Genomic DNA, 16,967 nt, shown 5'->3' on the forward strand with positions numbered 1-16,967 from the left:
TAAAGACAAAGAAATAGAGAAAGGAAGGATACTTCAGATTTATGCCACTGTGAGAAGTTCCGTGACTTGCAGATACTTTGGGAGTAAAGTTTTTTTTTTTTAATATCTTTCTTTAGAGAAGGTTTATGTTTGATTTTAGAACTATTCCTAAGTCAAGACAAATATGGACTCTGCTAGACTCTGTCATTAAATGATCTGCCTAAGATATGTAAATAATGCTTTGAAAAAGTAAAATAAATAAAATCCCGATTTTTCCCTTTCTTAGATAAAGCTATATTGGAGTAAAGCTAATGCTGAGCCCTCAGAGAAGGTCTCCCTTAGGATCTCTGTGACACAGCCTGAATCGAGAGTTGGCATTGTAGTTATTGACAAAAGTGTGAATCTGATGAATGCCTCAAACGATATTACAATGGAAAATGTGAGTTTAGCTTTTTCATTTAATTATAAAGATGCATCTTAAGAGAGAAAAAAGTAACTTTATCACATTGCTATAAATATCTAAAGGAAATTTCATGAATCCCTCTTCAAGTATAAGTCAATAATCAGTAAAGTTTCCAAATAAAAAAAGATCTGATTTTCAGTGGTTATTTTGAAAGAGGCTTACAAATTCAGTAAGCCTATTCACCCTATGCACTGAATAGGGTGAACTGCTTCGTCACAACAGTAGGGACACTCCCTTGTATGGAGTTTAATATGCTGGTAAGGTGAATTTTGCTGGGTAAAAGTCCTGAAACACACTTCTTATTTTAAAGGGTTTGGATCCGATATAGTTTCTATTGTGATGTTTTAAATATTCTTTAGACGCAAAATCCTTGCCACATGTTTCATACATAAATGGTCTTTCACTGTGTGAGACCTTTTATGAGAAATCAGCATGTGATTCTGAGTGAATCTTGCACTACATTCATCAGAGACAAAAGGTTTTTTCCCTGTATGAATTCTCATGTGGGTCTTGAGGGTGGAGGGCTGGGGAACCCGGTCTCCCACCTGGTACAGCCATAGGGCTTGTCCCCAGTATGCATGGGCTTGTGCAGCTGCAGCGCCATCTTGGAGCTCAGGCCCTTGCTGCTGCCTGCCTGCCTCGTGCACCTGTAGCACATACTGCTTTACATCCTTCTTCCTCTTGAACTTCTTCCTGAACAGCTCACATGGGAAGTGGCGGTCACTGCTGTGTACGTGGTGCTGGGGGCCTTTGAGGTTGCAGCAGTTGGCGAAGGTCTAGTCACAGTTGTCACCTTGGTGGTGATACTGTGGCCAGTGCTGGATGTGCCTCAGGAAGCTTTTCTCATACAGAAATTACATTCTTGTAGGTTGGGCACTGAAAGTTCTTCTTATCCACCCCTCATCCTCCTCCTTCTCCTCCCTTGCCTTTTGCAGTGTTTCGTCTAACTCAACACTGGCATTACCCTCCTCATTTTTAGGAGTCACATTTTTCATAACTGGCTCCACCTCTGTTCCCTCATTATCTGGGCTTTGGTCTTGGGGATGCTTCTGTTGCTCCACGTCATCCTTGGCACTCTTCTGTTCCTCTCGGAGTCGGCTTGAGTATTTCTTTTTGGGGATTTCCACAAACACCTTTCTTCGAGCCAGCCTTCCACTGGCTTGCCTGATTTTAGGGTAAAGAGGCTTAACTATATCCGTTTTCCTGTTGAGTCTTTTCTTGGTAGCATAGCTGACAGCATGCCATTGCTGATGCTCTCTATTGGGTAATCCGAAGGCCTCCAAAGGCCATTGGGATGGGACCTGTCCATGGCTGTTCTGGTCCTACAGTAGGGACAGCGATGGCCTGGGAGCCACTGCTTGCTTCTGCTGCCTGAGACTGAGAAATTCAGCAGCTCTAGAAGGACCAATTCTAACATCTCTTTCTTTAATGGAAAACAAAGTCTCTGATAAGTCCAAACATTTTAGTCTTTGGCCGTTTTTAACATTTATTGCACTTGAGTGATCTTCTGTACCTTTGCTGTGTAGACAAACTCAAGAACTGAAGCAAAGTCAACAACTTGCACTTCATTTAAGTAGAAGTTACTCTGGGTACCGTCCACAGTTTTCTCATTAAGGAATATTTCCTTGAAGAATTTGCTGGTGGCTGCCAGCACAGCTTTATGGGCCATAAATTCTTCCCGGACACTCTGATATTTCATGCTGACAGACACATCACACAGGTGACCAAGAAGGCAGAGCTGATGCATTTCATTCAAAAGGTTCAATGGTGAGGATTTGGATTCCAGCAAAAATTGCACTGTTTTCCATCTTTCTAGAAACAACACTGGCCTTCTGATTTCCCCAAACCTTTGCTCACAGCTGCAGCCTGAAAGTAATCTCTCAGGGTAAATAAATAAGTGGTTTCTGAGTCTGGTTTCCTATCTTGCTCCAGTACAGGGAGAGAATGCATTGGTCGTGGTGACAAGAATACTTCCAGTCTGGGTGACAGTTCTGTCCTTCATTGTAATTGGCTGGTATGCTTCTGCACTAACAGCAGTTCCCTCTGGCCAGGGCTTTTCCTGCTCTACCCGGTTTCAGTCCTTGTGTCAGAGCAAGGCCAGGGGCCTTCTCCCAGAGACCCGCCTCCAGAGGTCCTTCTGAAATCTCTTTTTAATGTGACTGCAATTTCCCAGTTTCTCAGGCTTAAAGCCTTACCACCCCGGGACACGCCGGCCCCGGTACACGCGGGCCGCAGATCACGCCCTCCAGGAGTAACCTGCGCCGCCCTCCGCGCGCTCCTCTCACCTCCCATTCCGACCCTTCCCAAAAAATACATAGCGAACAAAACTAAGAAGTTGGTTCACTCCTGCCACGGCTAAGTCCCACGCCTCGAGTTGACTTTGGCAGCCCCGGAAACTTGTCTCCTGCTTCTCAGGTGCCGGCGTTCACTGCTACCGCGTGGATTTGACCCGCCGGATCCGACCCGCTCCTCCAGGAAGGCTTCAAAGGAGGCCCGGCTCCTCCAGGCAGGCACCTTTCCTCCAGATAGACCCCGCTTCTACAGGAAGGGCCTACGCCTACTGGACGGCCTCTGGGGTGGTACCACCTGTCTGGCTCAGCACTTTCTAGATGCGGGGGCGCTGCTGCCGAGGAGCTGGGAGGTGGGACTCCGGGCGTCGTCCTGTCCCTGCGCTCACTGCGCGGCTCCCTGGACGCTGCCAGGGAACGGCAGCTCCTGCTGCAGCTTTTTGCCCATTTTTAAATCGGGTTGTTTGTCTTTTTGTTATGTCGAAGGAGTTCTTTATATGAGATTTGTCTTTTTTAAACTTATATTTTCTAGTAATTGCTTGTGTAGAGAAATACTAGTTTTTTTTAGATTGATATAGTGAGCAACCTTGTTGAATTCTATTAGTTCTAGTAGTTGATTGATTTCTATCTGTATTCACGTAACCTGTAGATGATAGTATCTCTTCTCTTCCATTTCAGTCCTTATACCTTGATTCTTTTCTCTTTATAGCACTTGCCGGGACCCTCAGAATTTTATTAAACAGTAGCCGTGATTGTGAACACTTGTTTTGTTCTCAGTCAAAAATGTTACCATTAAGTATTATGCTTTCTGATGATTTTTAGTACAGTTTCTCCTTCCTTTCTAATATAGTTCCTAATATTCAGACAATAGCACTTCTACTTCCATTCTCCATCTCTCTTACTTTTTCGTCCTTATGTTTTCTATCTTTTTCTTTTCTGTATATATCTCTGAGAGCACTCCTTAAGTGGCTTTTCTGAATCACTGGTCATCTGTCAGCTGATTCTATTCTGCTTTGATCCCTTAGATTGGATTCTTTATGCCAACTATTATATTTTAATATCTGTTATTTTCTTTGGTTCTTATTTTTTGTTCTTGTTTTTAATGGCTTTTTCCCTTATCTCCTTGTGTATATTTATTATGCTTGTTTTAAATTCTTAAGCTGAATAATTCTGCTTCACATGGTATATATATATTATCTAATTTGATACTTCTAAACTATATGATGTCTTTCTTTATAGTAGTTATATATATATATTTTTACATCTACTTGATTTGGCAGCTGCTTTGATGATATCTCTTGGGGAAAGCTGGACACCAGGCTCTATTCTGTCAGACCTGTGAGTTTAAAGAGAGTAGAGGCATTGAGCCTCAGGAATCAGAGAAATACTCTTGATCCTCCCTATCTGTTGCCCTTGTTCAGCGTTTCACTTCCAAACTCTTAAGGAAAGCAGCATGAGGAAGAGATAGTTGCGGATAGATATGATCCGCCAGTCCTGGGGGTTTAGAGGAATAGAGGAGGAAGAGAAAGTGCTTGAGGGCCATGCATCTGTCCACGTGTTTTCCTTACTTTCTCACATCAGAAGGGCATAGGTGCTGACCTGGTGTTACCTTGAGACAGCTGCACAGGCATTCTGGGCTGCTGTGGCTGCTGATTTTGGCAGCGAAATTGTAAGGAATGATTGTCCCAAGGCTACCCACTAGAGAGAAGCAAAAGCAGAACTGATAAACCTTTCCCTCCAACTTGTCATCTGATTGCTGCCTATAATGCTTTTTGCCCCAGGCTGAAGCCACCCACTTCCTTCCAACATAGTCTTAATTCTCCCAGGATTTTCTCATTCTATATATCCCGCTTGCTTTTGTTGTTTCTCCAGTTAGTTCTAGAGGGAGTCAGGAGCTTTCTTATTAAATTTATATGTGCTGCCAAGAGACTCTTGAACTCCTTGGAATAATTTAGGTGTGCTTCATCTTCCAGGAACAATTTTCAGACACTAGCCTTCCCCTCATTAGCCTGTGTTTGACAGCTTTGGCAGTGCCTTTTTATTGATTCAGTAAGGAAAGGAGGATTTCTTTATGAAATAGATACTTCTTCCTGAATATTTCCTTCCATTTGTGCTTGAGTAAGAACAGAAGTAGATCTTGTATGTATTTGTGTTTTATGAGCGTTTGAGTCATGGAACTAAAATCTTTTCTCTCTGTTTTGTCCAGCTCTGGCTGCATTGTCTATAGTTGGGCTAACTATATTTGCCAGCTTATTGAAAATATTATGAAATTTGTGCCTATTCTAGCTTCTTTTTTTTTTTTTTAACATGGATGTAGCAGTAGTTGTTGCTAGCATAGCTGTAACAGAGGTTGTAGGTGCTTAATTGTATAGTAAAATGTGTTTTCAACTTGACTTAAAATCTTACATGGTATTTAATCCTGACTTCATTTTAACTTATCTTGTTCATGCTAATGTAAATAAGGGAGAAGTATCAAAATAGTTAACTTAAAAAAGGCTGTAATACCTTAATGTATTAAAATATCTTTCAGTAAACAAATACTTAGTAGTAGCCAGATATAGTTAATGGATGCTATTTACTTTTATTTTTTTCATCACAATATTTTGTCCTCCCTCAGAGCTTTAAATTTTTTTGTGGGAATCAGATTGCTTCTTTCCCTTTTATTCTGTATCACAATATGAATATTTCCGTAGAGATATTTGTCTCCAAATATAAAATTGATAACCATTCAAGATTTTACACAATCATAGATTTGGAAGGAACCTTCCTATTAGATGGTTCAACCCTGTACCCAAAGATGAATTCTCCCTGTTAACAGGTGATGATCCAGTACCTGCTTCTTTCTAACATTCACATATTTACTGAGGTTCTTTGTGTGCCAGGATCTTTGGTGAGCTGGAAGGACAAAGAAATTCCTTCTTGTTTTAGGGCTTCTAGTCTGTGATTGAACATTTTCAGAGTTAGAGTCCCCCATTTTATGATGTATTTCATTCAGTTGATAGATAGCTTTGAGTGTTCGAGTGTCCTTCCTTTTGCTGTGTGGAAACCCATATCCTAGGACTGTTCTCTAGAACTGTGTGGTTTGCTTCTGGCTGCTCGTCCACCCAGCGGCGCTTCTCTCTTTTCTCTATTTTAAGCATCTCCAGTCCTTCAGCCACCCATCTAGACTTCTCCATCTTGATTCCCATTTTTCTGAATGTGTTCAGTTTAGCAAATTTTTAAAAAATGCTAAAAATTAAACATTAGGCTGTAGATGTGTTCTATTCTGGGCAGTTTTACCTAAACTATTTATATAAAACTTTGTTCTGTGCACATTGACTGTCAATGTTAGCAAAGATTGTGTTATATTTTGTAGGTCTGTCAACCCACAGAGAATATTTCTTTCCTTGGTCATTGTTGACAAAATGTTGCTTGAAGTATTTGGATACTTTTATCTCCAAGGAACCTTTTAATCCTGATTTCCATTTTCTCAAAAATCTGAGATCCTTTTCAGGCATCGTTACTTCTGTTTGAATAGTTTATTTTTAAATTTTTCTTTTCTGATTATCAAGCCCTAAATCAGAAAAGCTAATGGTAGTTTTCCATACTTTTTTCCTTTATATAGTTGAAATCTATATATGGCAACACACACACTTTTTATTCAACCCATCACAGGCATTTCCTCTATTTTAATGATTTTGTAAACATCATTAAAAATAAAAATATAACATTGTCTAAGAAGGGTAGAGCATTTATAGTACTATGCTAAGTACACTTTTTTGACAGCTTTATTGAGACAATTCACATAACATGCAGTTTACCTCTTCAAAGTGTACAATTAAGTGGTTTTAATATATTCACAAACTTGTGTATCTATCACTACAATAAATGTTCACCCATTTTCAAAAGAAACCTTGCACCCTTTAGCTATCACCATCTCATTTCCCATTTCTCCCCAGCTCCTGGATATCACCAGTCTATTTTTATCTCTATAGGTTTCCCTATTCTGGGCATTTCACATAAATGGATCATACAGTCAGTGGTCCTTAGTGACTGACTTTCTTCACTTAATATTTTCAAGGTTCATCTATTTTGTTGCACATATTAGTAATTTATTCTTTTTTATGGCTGAATAATATTCCATTTCAGCATCAGCTGATGAGCATTTGAATCGTTTCCCCTTTTTGACTATTCTTAATAATGCTGTTTTGAACATTTGTGTACAAGTTTTTGTGTGGACATATATTTTTAGTTCTCTTGAGTGTGTATCAATTATTGGGTCATATAATAACTATATTTATGTTTAGCCTTTTGAGGAACTGCTAAATTGTTTTCCAAAATGCACCATTTTACATTCCCACCAGCAATGTATAAGGGCTCCAATCTCTCCACATTTTTCCCAACACTTTATTATTACCTGTCTTTTTGTTTGTAGCTATTTGGGTGTCTGTGAAGTACATCTCATGTGACTTTGATTTGCGTTTTCCTGATGGATTCTGATGTTGAACATCTTCTCATGCTTATTGGCTAATTTATTTATCTTCTTGGAGAAATGTCTGTTGATAAGCACTTTCTATGTTTCATCTCATTTAATCTCTATAATTTTCTGAGTTAGCTATACATGTTATACACATTTTACAGGTGAGCAAACATAGGTTTGCATAATCTACAGCATATGGGTGTGCTGTAATTCATGAATGATTCTCCTAAATTATGACATTTCAGTTGTTTCCTCTTCCCTTACCTATCCATATTTTCTTATTTTAGGAATTGAATTACTGAGTTAAAGGTTACAATCATTTTAAGGCTCTGTATTTTTAATACCAAATTATTTTCTAGAAAGGTGATAACTACATTATACTTTTGCAGTAGTGTTCTAGTTTGCTAAGCTGCTGAAAGCAGATACCATAAAATTGGGTTGGCATTTGGTAATGGGAATTTATTAGCTTAAAAGCTTACAGTTCTGAGGCCCTGAAAATGTTCAAATCAAGGCATCAACAAGGTGATACCTTCTTCCTGATGACTGGCTGCCAGTGATCCTGGACTCTTCTGCTACATGGCAGATCACATGGCAGTGTCTACTGGTCCCTTTTCTTCTAGGTTTCTTTGCTTTCAGCTTTTTGCGTCCATAATTTTCTCTCTCTGTCTGAATTTAATTCTCTTATAAAGAACTCCAGTAAGAGGATTAAGACACACATGAATGAGGTGGTTCACATCTTAAGATCCTCCTCATGAAAAGATCCTATTTACAATGAGTCCATGCCTACAAGAATGGATTAACTATAAGGACATACTTTTCTGGAGTACAGATAGTTTCAAACTGTCATAAGGATTGTATGAAAATACCCATTTTACTCACTTTTGCTAGCAATGACTAATGTTTTTAAAGAAATAGCATTGCTAATGTGATATGTGCAGATATATCATTGTTGAGAAAACTGTATCTCTTTGATGTAGTTTGCGTTGCTTTGATTACCACTGAGGTTGAATATTTTTTCTACTTATTAGTATTTGCATTTCTTCTTTTGTGAATTGCCTGTTCATGTTTTCTTTTTCCTTTTTTTTTAGTTTAGTTTTAGTTTAGTTCATGTTTTCTTTTTCCTTTTTTTTTTTTTTTAGTTTTTTTTGACATTTTGCAGTACTTAACATTAATCTCTATCAAATTTAACCTGTGCCAAAAATGTGGGTCATTTTTAATGTTGACTTCTACATGTTAGTTTCATTGACCCAGAGACATTTAAGTTCCTCCTGGGCAAAACACAAGCCTACACTTCTTTGGAACTCTGGATTGCTAACAGAGTAATGATAAACTTAAATAAGAAATATAATTTGACCGATTAAATTGTGAGTAAGGGGTTTCATATATTTATTATTCTTAAATTTATGTCATTTTCAAATTTGATAAGCATATGTGCTATATTTTATCTAAGTTACATATAAAAATGTGGCTAGTAGAACCAGATTGATACAAATCCATTCATTATGAATATTTTACCTTATTTCTAGGTGGTCCATGAATTGGAGCTTTATAACACAGGATATTATTTAGGCATGTTCATGAATTCTTTTGCAGTATTTCAGGTATGTTTACTTTTCTGTGTAATTTGAAAAGATGCTATTGTCTTTTACTATTGCAAAAATTTTTGTAATAATCATTATGAAATGTTTACCTTTATTAAATGTATCGCTGAAGTTCAGAATGTTTTATTAGTATAATTTGAAATGGAAAGAGAGTCATTCTCTCAGTTTTGAGAGAAATAGAAAATTACACCATTAGAGAAATTAATGGAATTTTATAAACAAATGTTTTCTTTCCTTTCTTATGCTTTCTGAAGTGGCTCTGTATGTATGTATGTGTGTGTGTGTGAGAGAGAGAGATTGAATGTATGTGTATGGAAAAATGAGTAAGAGTGAGTCAGGAATGTGGGAAACTGCTAGACAATTTAGAGAACATTTAAATTTTATTTTAAAATAAAATTAAAAATATTCTTTCTAGGAATGTGGCCTCTGGGTATTGACAGATGCAAACCTTGTAAAGGATTATATTGATGGTGTTTGTAAGTAGACCCTGGCAATTGGATTATAAATGTATTTAAGTCTTTCATCTCAGATATTTAACATTACTCAATGGATATTTTCTGATTGAAGGATATTTAGATTTTCAGTTCACTTGTCCTGAAATGTTTAGAGTTTAATATGCTTAGTAGTACATCTGGGCCATGAAACTGGAATGTTCAACTGGCCTCCTGTCTAAATCTTTGAAATGAATGCTTTCCATTTGCTCGCTGTAATTTTTTGAGGTGGTTGTGTTTTTTGAACATGTCGAAAGCTCCCATGCTTTCAACTTGTATTGCACTCTGCTGTTATTTTGCAGGTAAATAAAAGGAACATATATTTTTTGCTAGCTTTTTGATGTTTATCTAGAAAATGGCCCAGATGATATAAAGTATGCTGGCGTTTGTGTGTGTATTTATTAATGTACACATATACAAATCTTGTCAATCCAGAGAAATTTAAGTTCTTCCTGGGCAGGGTGACGCTTGCACACACTAGGGTCCCTGAGCTGCTGAATAGAATTGGTTACCCTGTAATAGCAAGACGTGATTTTAGGAAGCAGTCATAAAATATTCTGACTAAAAGAAATGTAGAGATGAGGCTATTAATTCTAGAACTCATTTACTTTTCTTTCAGGTGAAATTATACTGATACCATACTGAAAATTTTCCATAACTGTCCGAGTTTCTTTTCCTGAATTTCCTATTTTTGACAGGTGTTCTAAGATGCTCCATGCTCAGCCCTGGGCTTTCTGACTTTGGGGGCTTGTTCTTACTGCCATGGAACATTTGAGCCTCTGTCCTGAAGCTAGAATTTGTTCCGGTTTGGAAATCTTCCATTTACCAGAAGATTCCTGTTTCCCTTCTTCATTCTACTATTTTAGCTTCTGAAGATGTTTGGTTTTGGGTATTTGAATTTTGACCTCCATCCCTTACTCTTTCCCCAGTTTTTATGTCCAGTTTGGTTTTATGGCTTCTGGCCTGTTGATGCCTGATTCTCTTCTGACCTAGCTCTTATGCTATAAACTGTATTTGGCTTGATGGAAATTTCTGTCCTGCTGTTTCTGTGATACCTTAACAATTTTATTATAGCTTTTCTCATCTGAGTTCTTTACTTAAACGCCTTCTTCTTCTGGTAACATGGAGTGACAAGAGGTGATGATTGCTGTCTCCTCTATTTAGCTGTACAGAGAAGTAGAAGGAGCAATTCCCTTTGATTTCTGTGTTTTGCCATCAGTCATTTCAGCCTGAGTTTTACTTTTCTTTTTACAAAGATTTAAGATTCTTTCTTTCCTTTTTTTCTCTGTCTTTAGAGATGTTGGGAATTTACTCAATTCATTTATTTACTGAGTACAAGAGTAGTCTTTAGCTTTTTCTTTTTTTTTTAACATGGCTTAAAGGGCTTCTTGATTCTTTTTTTAGACAAAGTTCACAGTGTTAACAATAAATATTCTAAAAGATAATCTTATAACCTTGAATATTTTATGAATTCATTATTATCTCTCTATATTAAAGACATATGGTCCTTTGTTTTCTTCATCTAGTTCTTTATCCTAGACAACCTTCTAAGCATTTATTTATTTTTGCTTGGGCAGGCACTGGGAATCGAGTCTGAGTTTCCGGCATGGCAGGCAAGAACTCTGCCACTGAGCCACCGTGGCCCACCCCCAAGCATTTCAATTGTTTAATCCTTTTGTCAGTCTCAGTTTTTACACATCTTTATTCATCTTTACTTATCAGATCCTGTCTCATGCCTACTTTAATCTCATTCCATTGCATCAATAGTTATTATATCCTTTACTTTTTCCAAGAATGTTTTTCTACCTATTATATAGTTTATATATAATAACATAAACTATTATTAATATATAATAGATATTATATCCTTTACTTTTTCTAAGAATTTTTTTTTTACCTCTGTTATAGTTAACAGAAAAAATCTGTTCCTCTCAGGAGCACATGTGTCCCTAGAACCCCCCTGAAATTGTCAACATTCATTTTTATGTCACTTTTCTGGTGCAGAAGCAGTAGATATGTAAGGTACAGTATTTTCTTAACTGCTTCCAAACCATTGTTCAACAACCTTCAGTCAAAAGCCCCTTATCATTTGAAGCTAAAAATTTTCAATTATGGCTCCTTCTATCAACATTTACTTCACTTGCTTTCCCTCTCTATTCATTGATGCCTCTTGCAAAAGATTCTGGGTCTTACTTCTGTTGTCATCCTGAGGCATTTGAATGTCCATGTAGTTGAACCATCACTATCCTATGGTTACTATTATGGCACCCAAGGCCATATTATCGCTGGAATACTATGCCACTTCTAACATTTCAAACGCCTATGCTTCTATTTTATGTACTTCTTCACTCCCATACATTTATTAAATGTCTTCTTTGGTTTGATTGATATTTTCTGACTTCTCCAGGGATTCATCTGTTTTATTGGTTCCTTCTGGCTCACTTCCCTGTCATACCTGGCCTGAACCACATGGTCGGTTACTCAATTTGGTAGAATTTCTTCTAAGTTTCTTGTCCATCTGCCATATCTTCCATATTAAACCTAGCTCTGGAACAATTCAACTTTCAATTCTTACTCTTCTGTTCCTCCATCTTAATGCTCTGTATATATGTCAAATTGGATATATCACAAACCAAGTTCATGGTCTTCTCTCCCTCCACAACCTTGCTGTTCCGTATCTCTGTTAATGAAGCCATTATCTGTTTTACCCACATATCCAAATCAGAAACCCAGAACACATCCTTAATTTTTCTCTTGCCTCTCAGAGATGAAATGGCAAAATGGTTAAGAATCGATACTCCTGGCTTTAAATTCTGCTTTTATGACCCTGGGCAAGTTAATCAGCATCTCTAAACCTCAAGTTTTTCCCTGCAGAATCCTGCTAATAATAATACCTGTCTCACATGATTGTTATAAGCGCATGAAGTGCTTAGCACATGTTTGGCACTTAGCCTGCAATTATTTCTTATTTTATCCCTCATATCCAGTTTATTGATTTATTACTTACCAGTTAACAATTATATTAATTACAGGCCTGTTGTGCACTAGGCGGTGGGGATTCCAGCCTGGTCTAGAGAGGCAGACAGCATGCAGTTAAAAAAGTGCTCAGGTTGGTGTTGGGGGAAGCCCTCATTCAGGCATTCTCTCTCTATCTCCCTTTCCCACTTTGTCTTGTTCCCTCTTCTCCTCTGCCCAGCTTCAGGCCCTTATCAGTGTATCCTTGATTATTGCAATAGCCTTGAACTAACTGTTTTTCCTACTCCAATTTCCCCGCAGCTCTAAATCATTGTTCACACTGATGCCAGAGTTATCGTCATAAAACATGGATCAGGTCATGTTTTTAATTTATTTAAAAACCTTCAGTGGATCACCATTAGTTAAGGAGTATAAGTCTAAGTCCTTCAGCATATTTGCCATCTTAAAATCTGGACCCAACCATTCTTTCTCTTCCCATTTCATTCACTCTTACTTAATACTCATTGCCATGTCCTGGACATGCCTTTTTACTTGGATTATTGTTTTGTTTCTGTATGGGATGCTCTTTATCTGGAGACTTGAAGGACTGTGCAATATGGAATGTCTATTTCACTTGTTTTCTCCTAGCCAGACTTTTAGTCATCATTCTAATTCTGTGTAAAATCAGTCATTCTCTGCAATGTACAATTTACATATGTCTGTTTTAACTCTTATCATGTGCATTACAGTTTTCTGTGTATATTCTTCCTCCACATGGACTGTGAGCTTGTCTTATTCATCTTTGTATCCTTGAACCTACTACAGTATTTTTTTTTAACACTTTATTTTGAAATTGTTTAGGGTTGTAGAAATGTTGAAAAAATAGTGTTGAATGAGCAGAAGTTTGTGTGGCTACATACCTATTTTAATACAAAAAACGCCAGTGGACTGGGAGATTATAGCATCTTATGGCTGGTATAGCCAATAGTAATTGGCATTAGGGAGAGAAAGAGGAAAGATTGAGGAGTGTGGCTTGCTTTAAAAGTGTGATTTTAATTTTTAACTTTATTGTTATTATTATTTTGCTTTTTTAAGCAGCTGAACTGTAAATAGTTTTTCAAATGTCGGCATTAGATAAGGACCATTTTGTCTAGTTTTGGCTCTGCTACTAACTTGTCACCTGCCCATGACTTCTCTGGGTTCCAGATTTTTCATTTGTAAAATTAGAGGGTTGCCCAAGACAAACTCTAAAGTCCTGGTCAGTTGAGAAGGGCTATGACTCTGTGAATTACATGTAACTTTTGTAGTAAAAATTTGTAATTCATTCCCTCCAGTTAATTTTTTCCCTAACATTTCTCAATGCTTATTTTTAGATGACAGTGCAGAGTTTGCTGAGAGGTTTGTAGAGGAAAATGAAGGATACATGGTAGATTTCCATGACTTGTCTTCGGTTAGCAATCCACGTGTCAGAAAACATTTTCCAGAGACTTGGATTTGGCTAGACACCAACATGGGGTAAAAATTTATGAAGTTCTTTACCCATTTATATTTTGTTTAGTTTGTTTTAAATAAGCTTTGACCTTTCTCTAATATTTAAAGTACAAACATTGTGTGATTAAGAACTAAGTAGACCAAGAGATTTTTGTTTTAGAATGTTGATCAGATTTTAATATAGTATTTAATAAAGGCACATGCAAATTGTGGAGTGAGAGAATTATCAAGGAGAAGATAGACTCTGGCCTTTTCATAATGAAGGGTGGTTTTTACTTACCTTGAATTTTTATGGTCCTGGATGGAGAAGAATCTCTGGTAGTACATTTGTTGCCTTGGAATGGGCAGCACTTATGATTACTTCCTACTCCCTTGTCTCAGTGCTGCTAACTGACTTCACTCCTCATAAAACATCCCCATGAGCTACAAGGCTGGCTGGTGGTGTGGGCTGTGGGAGGGATTCAACTTAGGTGACACACTGCACTTCTTGGCCTTGTGATTGAATAGGTGAATTGTGAAGTTTACACAGTACTTTATAGTCAGCCATTTAGGAAAACTTGAAGTAAGACACAATCAAGCCTCAAGAAATAAAAAGCATTGATAGGAGTATAGAGAAAAAAAACTGCTGCAAATTGAGATAAAAAAATTGGAGTTGTTTGAAATAGGTATTTACTCTTTTTCAAAAACTTATGCAAATATTGTTCATTCTAAAGAAATAAACATTGTAGAAAGATTATGTTGGGATACGGATCATTGTGTCTTATTGTGACCTAGTTGTTGAGAATATGGGATTTACTGTTTTATGCTTATATATTTTTCATGGTTTTAAATTTACATATGTGAGAGGTTTGGGAAATAAAAATTCTTCTCAAAAATGGTCTAGGTTATGTCAGCTTATTTTGAAATGTGTCAGAGCCAGTTCTAAGTTTTGTGATTTTTATGTTTATCTTAACTTCAGTTCCAGGATTTACCAAGATTTTGAAGTTACTGTACCTGATTCTATCACTTCTTGGGTGGCTACAGCTTTTGTGATCTCCGAGGACTTAGGTCTTGGACTAACAACTACTCCAGTAGAGGTAGCATTTTAAAGGGCTGCTTATAAATGTTGTTGCACCATAAATCTAAGGAAGTTTCAGTTCTTCAATGGAGTTTTAATAAATTATTATTTATTGGCTTTGCTCTTCTGTTTTTCATCTGTTTTATAGTTTAGAATGTGAGCTGTATTAAACTAGGTCCATATTAATATCTGAATAGAAAAGATTATTATTACCGTATAAAAATAAAAGATTATTATTAATAGTTGAATAGAAAAACTATTGATCCAATTACTTCCAAAGTCCAGAATAGAGAGAGAGAGTGCTTTCTGCGTGACCTTCTTCAAGGATGAGCAGAACTTCTTGAAATGTCCCCTAGCAGGCATTCCTCCCCATTTCTTTGTTCAAATTGTATCACATGTTGTTTCCTAAACCAGTCATTGGCAACAGGGATTTAATAACTGTAATTGGCCTTAGACCAGTGGTTCTCACCCCTGTCAGATGAACTTGAATGCCCCTCTCCCCCGCCTTTTTTAAACTTCTTATTTTGAAATACATTCAAACGTATAGGACAGTTACAAAAATAATGCAAACCCCATACTGAGAACTCCAGCATACCCATACAACCCCGGAGAGCCAGATCCACCAATTTTAACTTTTTGCCACATTTGCTGTGTCTTTCTGCCTGCCCTTTTTTCCTGCTTGTCCATCTTTCTGCCCTTCCTTTCTTCCTTTCTACCTACCTACATTCTGAACACTTGAGTATAGGTTGTATGTGTCATACTCCTCGAACACTTAACACCATGCACATTTCTGAAGAACAAAGATATTCTGGTCCTATAACCACTTTAAGTGCAGTTAATTCAAGCAATTTACCATTAACATAAAGCTTAAAGTCTGTGTACGGTCCACAATTTTCATATGCCCCAACGATTTCCCTTTGAGCCTTTTCTCCTCCCTTGCAAAAGTCTATTCAATATTTGTTTATTGCATTTAAATGTCGTTAAACCCTGAATAAGCATTCAGAATTATTTATTGCATTTAATCATCATTGTCTCTTTAGTTGCTCTTTCTTTTCCAAATTGTGGCAACATATGCGTAATATAAGCTATCTCATCTCAGCAAACACCAAATATACTATTCAGTGGGATTAATCACATTAATAGTATTGCAGAGCCCTCACCATGTTCCATTACTAAAACTTTCCCAGCTCCTCAAACAGAAATCCTACATCCTCTATGCATTAACTCCCCATTACCACTGCCTTCTGTGCCTAAAACAAACTGTACACCAAGTTCTGTCTCTGTGAGCTTGCTTATTCTCCGGTATTTTCTTTGTAGTTACCATGGCTGAAAACTCTCCTTTTGTAACATATTTTGGTTTGACCCTTTGCCATCCTAAAATAAAATTCCTGAGTAATATAACTTACCTTCTTACATAATTAAAAAAATAAATATGATGCCCTAAATAAGATACTAAGAAGAAATAAAAAGAAAGTGGTATATAATAAAATATTATGTATTTCATTGTATAAGTGACCAGGTACAGCAGCTCCACTAGAAGGCTTAGTAACACACTTAAGATTTTTTTTTAACTCCAGGTGTAGAATCAACCTGCATCTAATAGCTACAAATGCAGTTTGATATACATTTATTGTTTCAGCAATTAAGAAACCTTGTGGTGAATGGTGTGGCCTGTGGTGATGCTTAGTTCTGAAATGGAGAACAACTTTTGGTGAAGTTACAAACAAAACTAGCATGACCTTCTCTCACTTAATAACTTGAATTCATGAAAAAACAGTGTGTATTAAAGTTGTGCAAAAAATACTGTGGGTTTATATATGAGTTGAAATTAAGTTTTAGGCTCAAGTAATTATAAACGGGTGCTATATCCACATGAATGTCTGAAGGGGCATTTAAGAGTCATGAGAAACATGAGACAATTCTTCATTGTTTGGGACTGTCCCAAGCATTGCAGACCTTTACCCAGTGCCACCAGCAGCCTCCAATCATTGTGACAATCTAAAACACCTCCACGAATGTCCAAATGGGCCTGTAGAGGAAATTACTTACTGCTGGTGGTGAGAATCATTCACCTAACCTAATCAAGGTTTGACCTTTGAGGAGAAGGAAGGGCTCAGCCTCCCTTGCAAGACTTGACCAACAATATTGGAGTTGATTCACAAAGGAGGAAGTTTTTGGGCTGG

General features: G+C 37.2%; 1 protein-coding gene and 1 pseudogene across 1 annotated transcript in view; one reads left to right on the plus strand and one right to left on the minus strand.

The window, feature by feature from the left end:
* CD109 (CD109 molecule) overlaps positions 1–16,967 on the plus strand; it is a 202,442-nt gene that overhangs the window by 124,602 nt on the left and 60,873 nt on the right. The window contains exons 15-19 of the mRNA XM_077162244.1: positions 266–418; positions 8,716–8,790; positions 9,206–9,266; positions 13,610–13,751; positions 14,686–14,803. Of these exons, the coding sequence (XP_077018359.1) occupies positions 266–418; positions 8,716–8,790; positions 9,206–9,266; positions 13,610–13,751; positions 14,686–14,803 (549 nt within the window). The remainder of the gene's footprint in view (positions 1–265; positions 419–8,715; positions 8,791–9,205; positions 9,267–13,609; positions 13,752–14,685; positions 14,804–16,967) is intronic.
* Positions 622–2,734, minus strand: LOC143682336 (GDNF-inducible zinc finger protein 1 pseudogene; annotated as a pseudogene).

Source organism: Tamandua tetradactyla, chromosome 5 (genome assembly GCF_023851605.1).
Source record: "Tamandua tetradactyla isolate mTamTet1 chromosome 5, mTamTet1.pri, whole genome shotgun sequence".
NCBI classification, from domain to species: domain Eukaryota; kingdom Metazoa; phylum Chordata; class Mammalia; order Pilosa; family Myrmecophagidae; genus Tamandua; species Tamandua tetradactyla.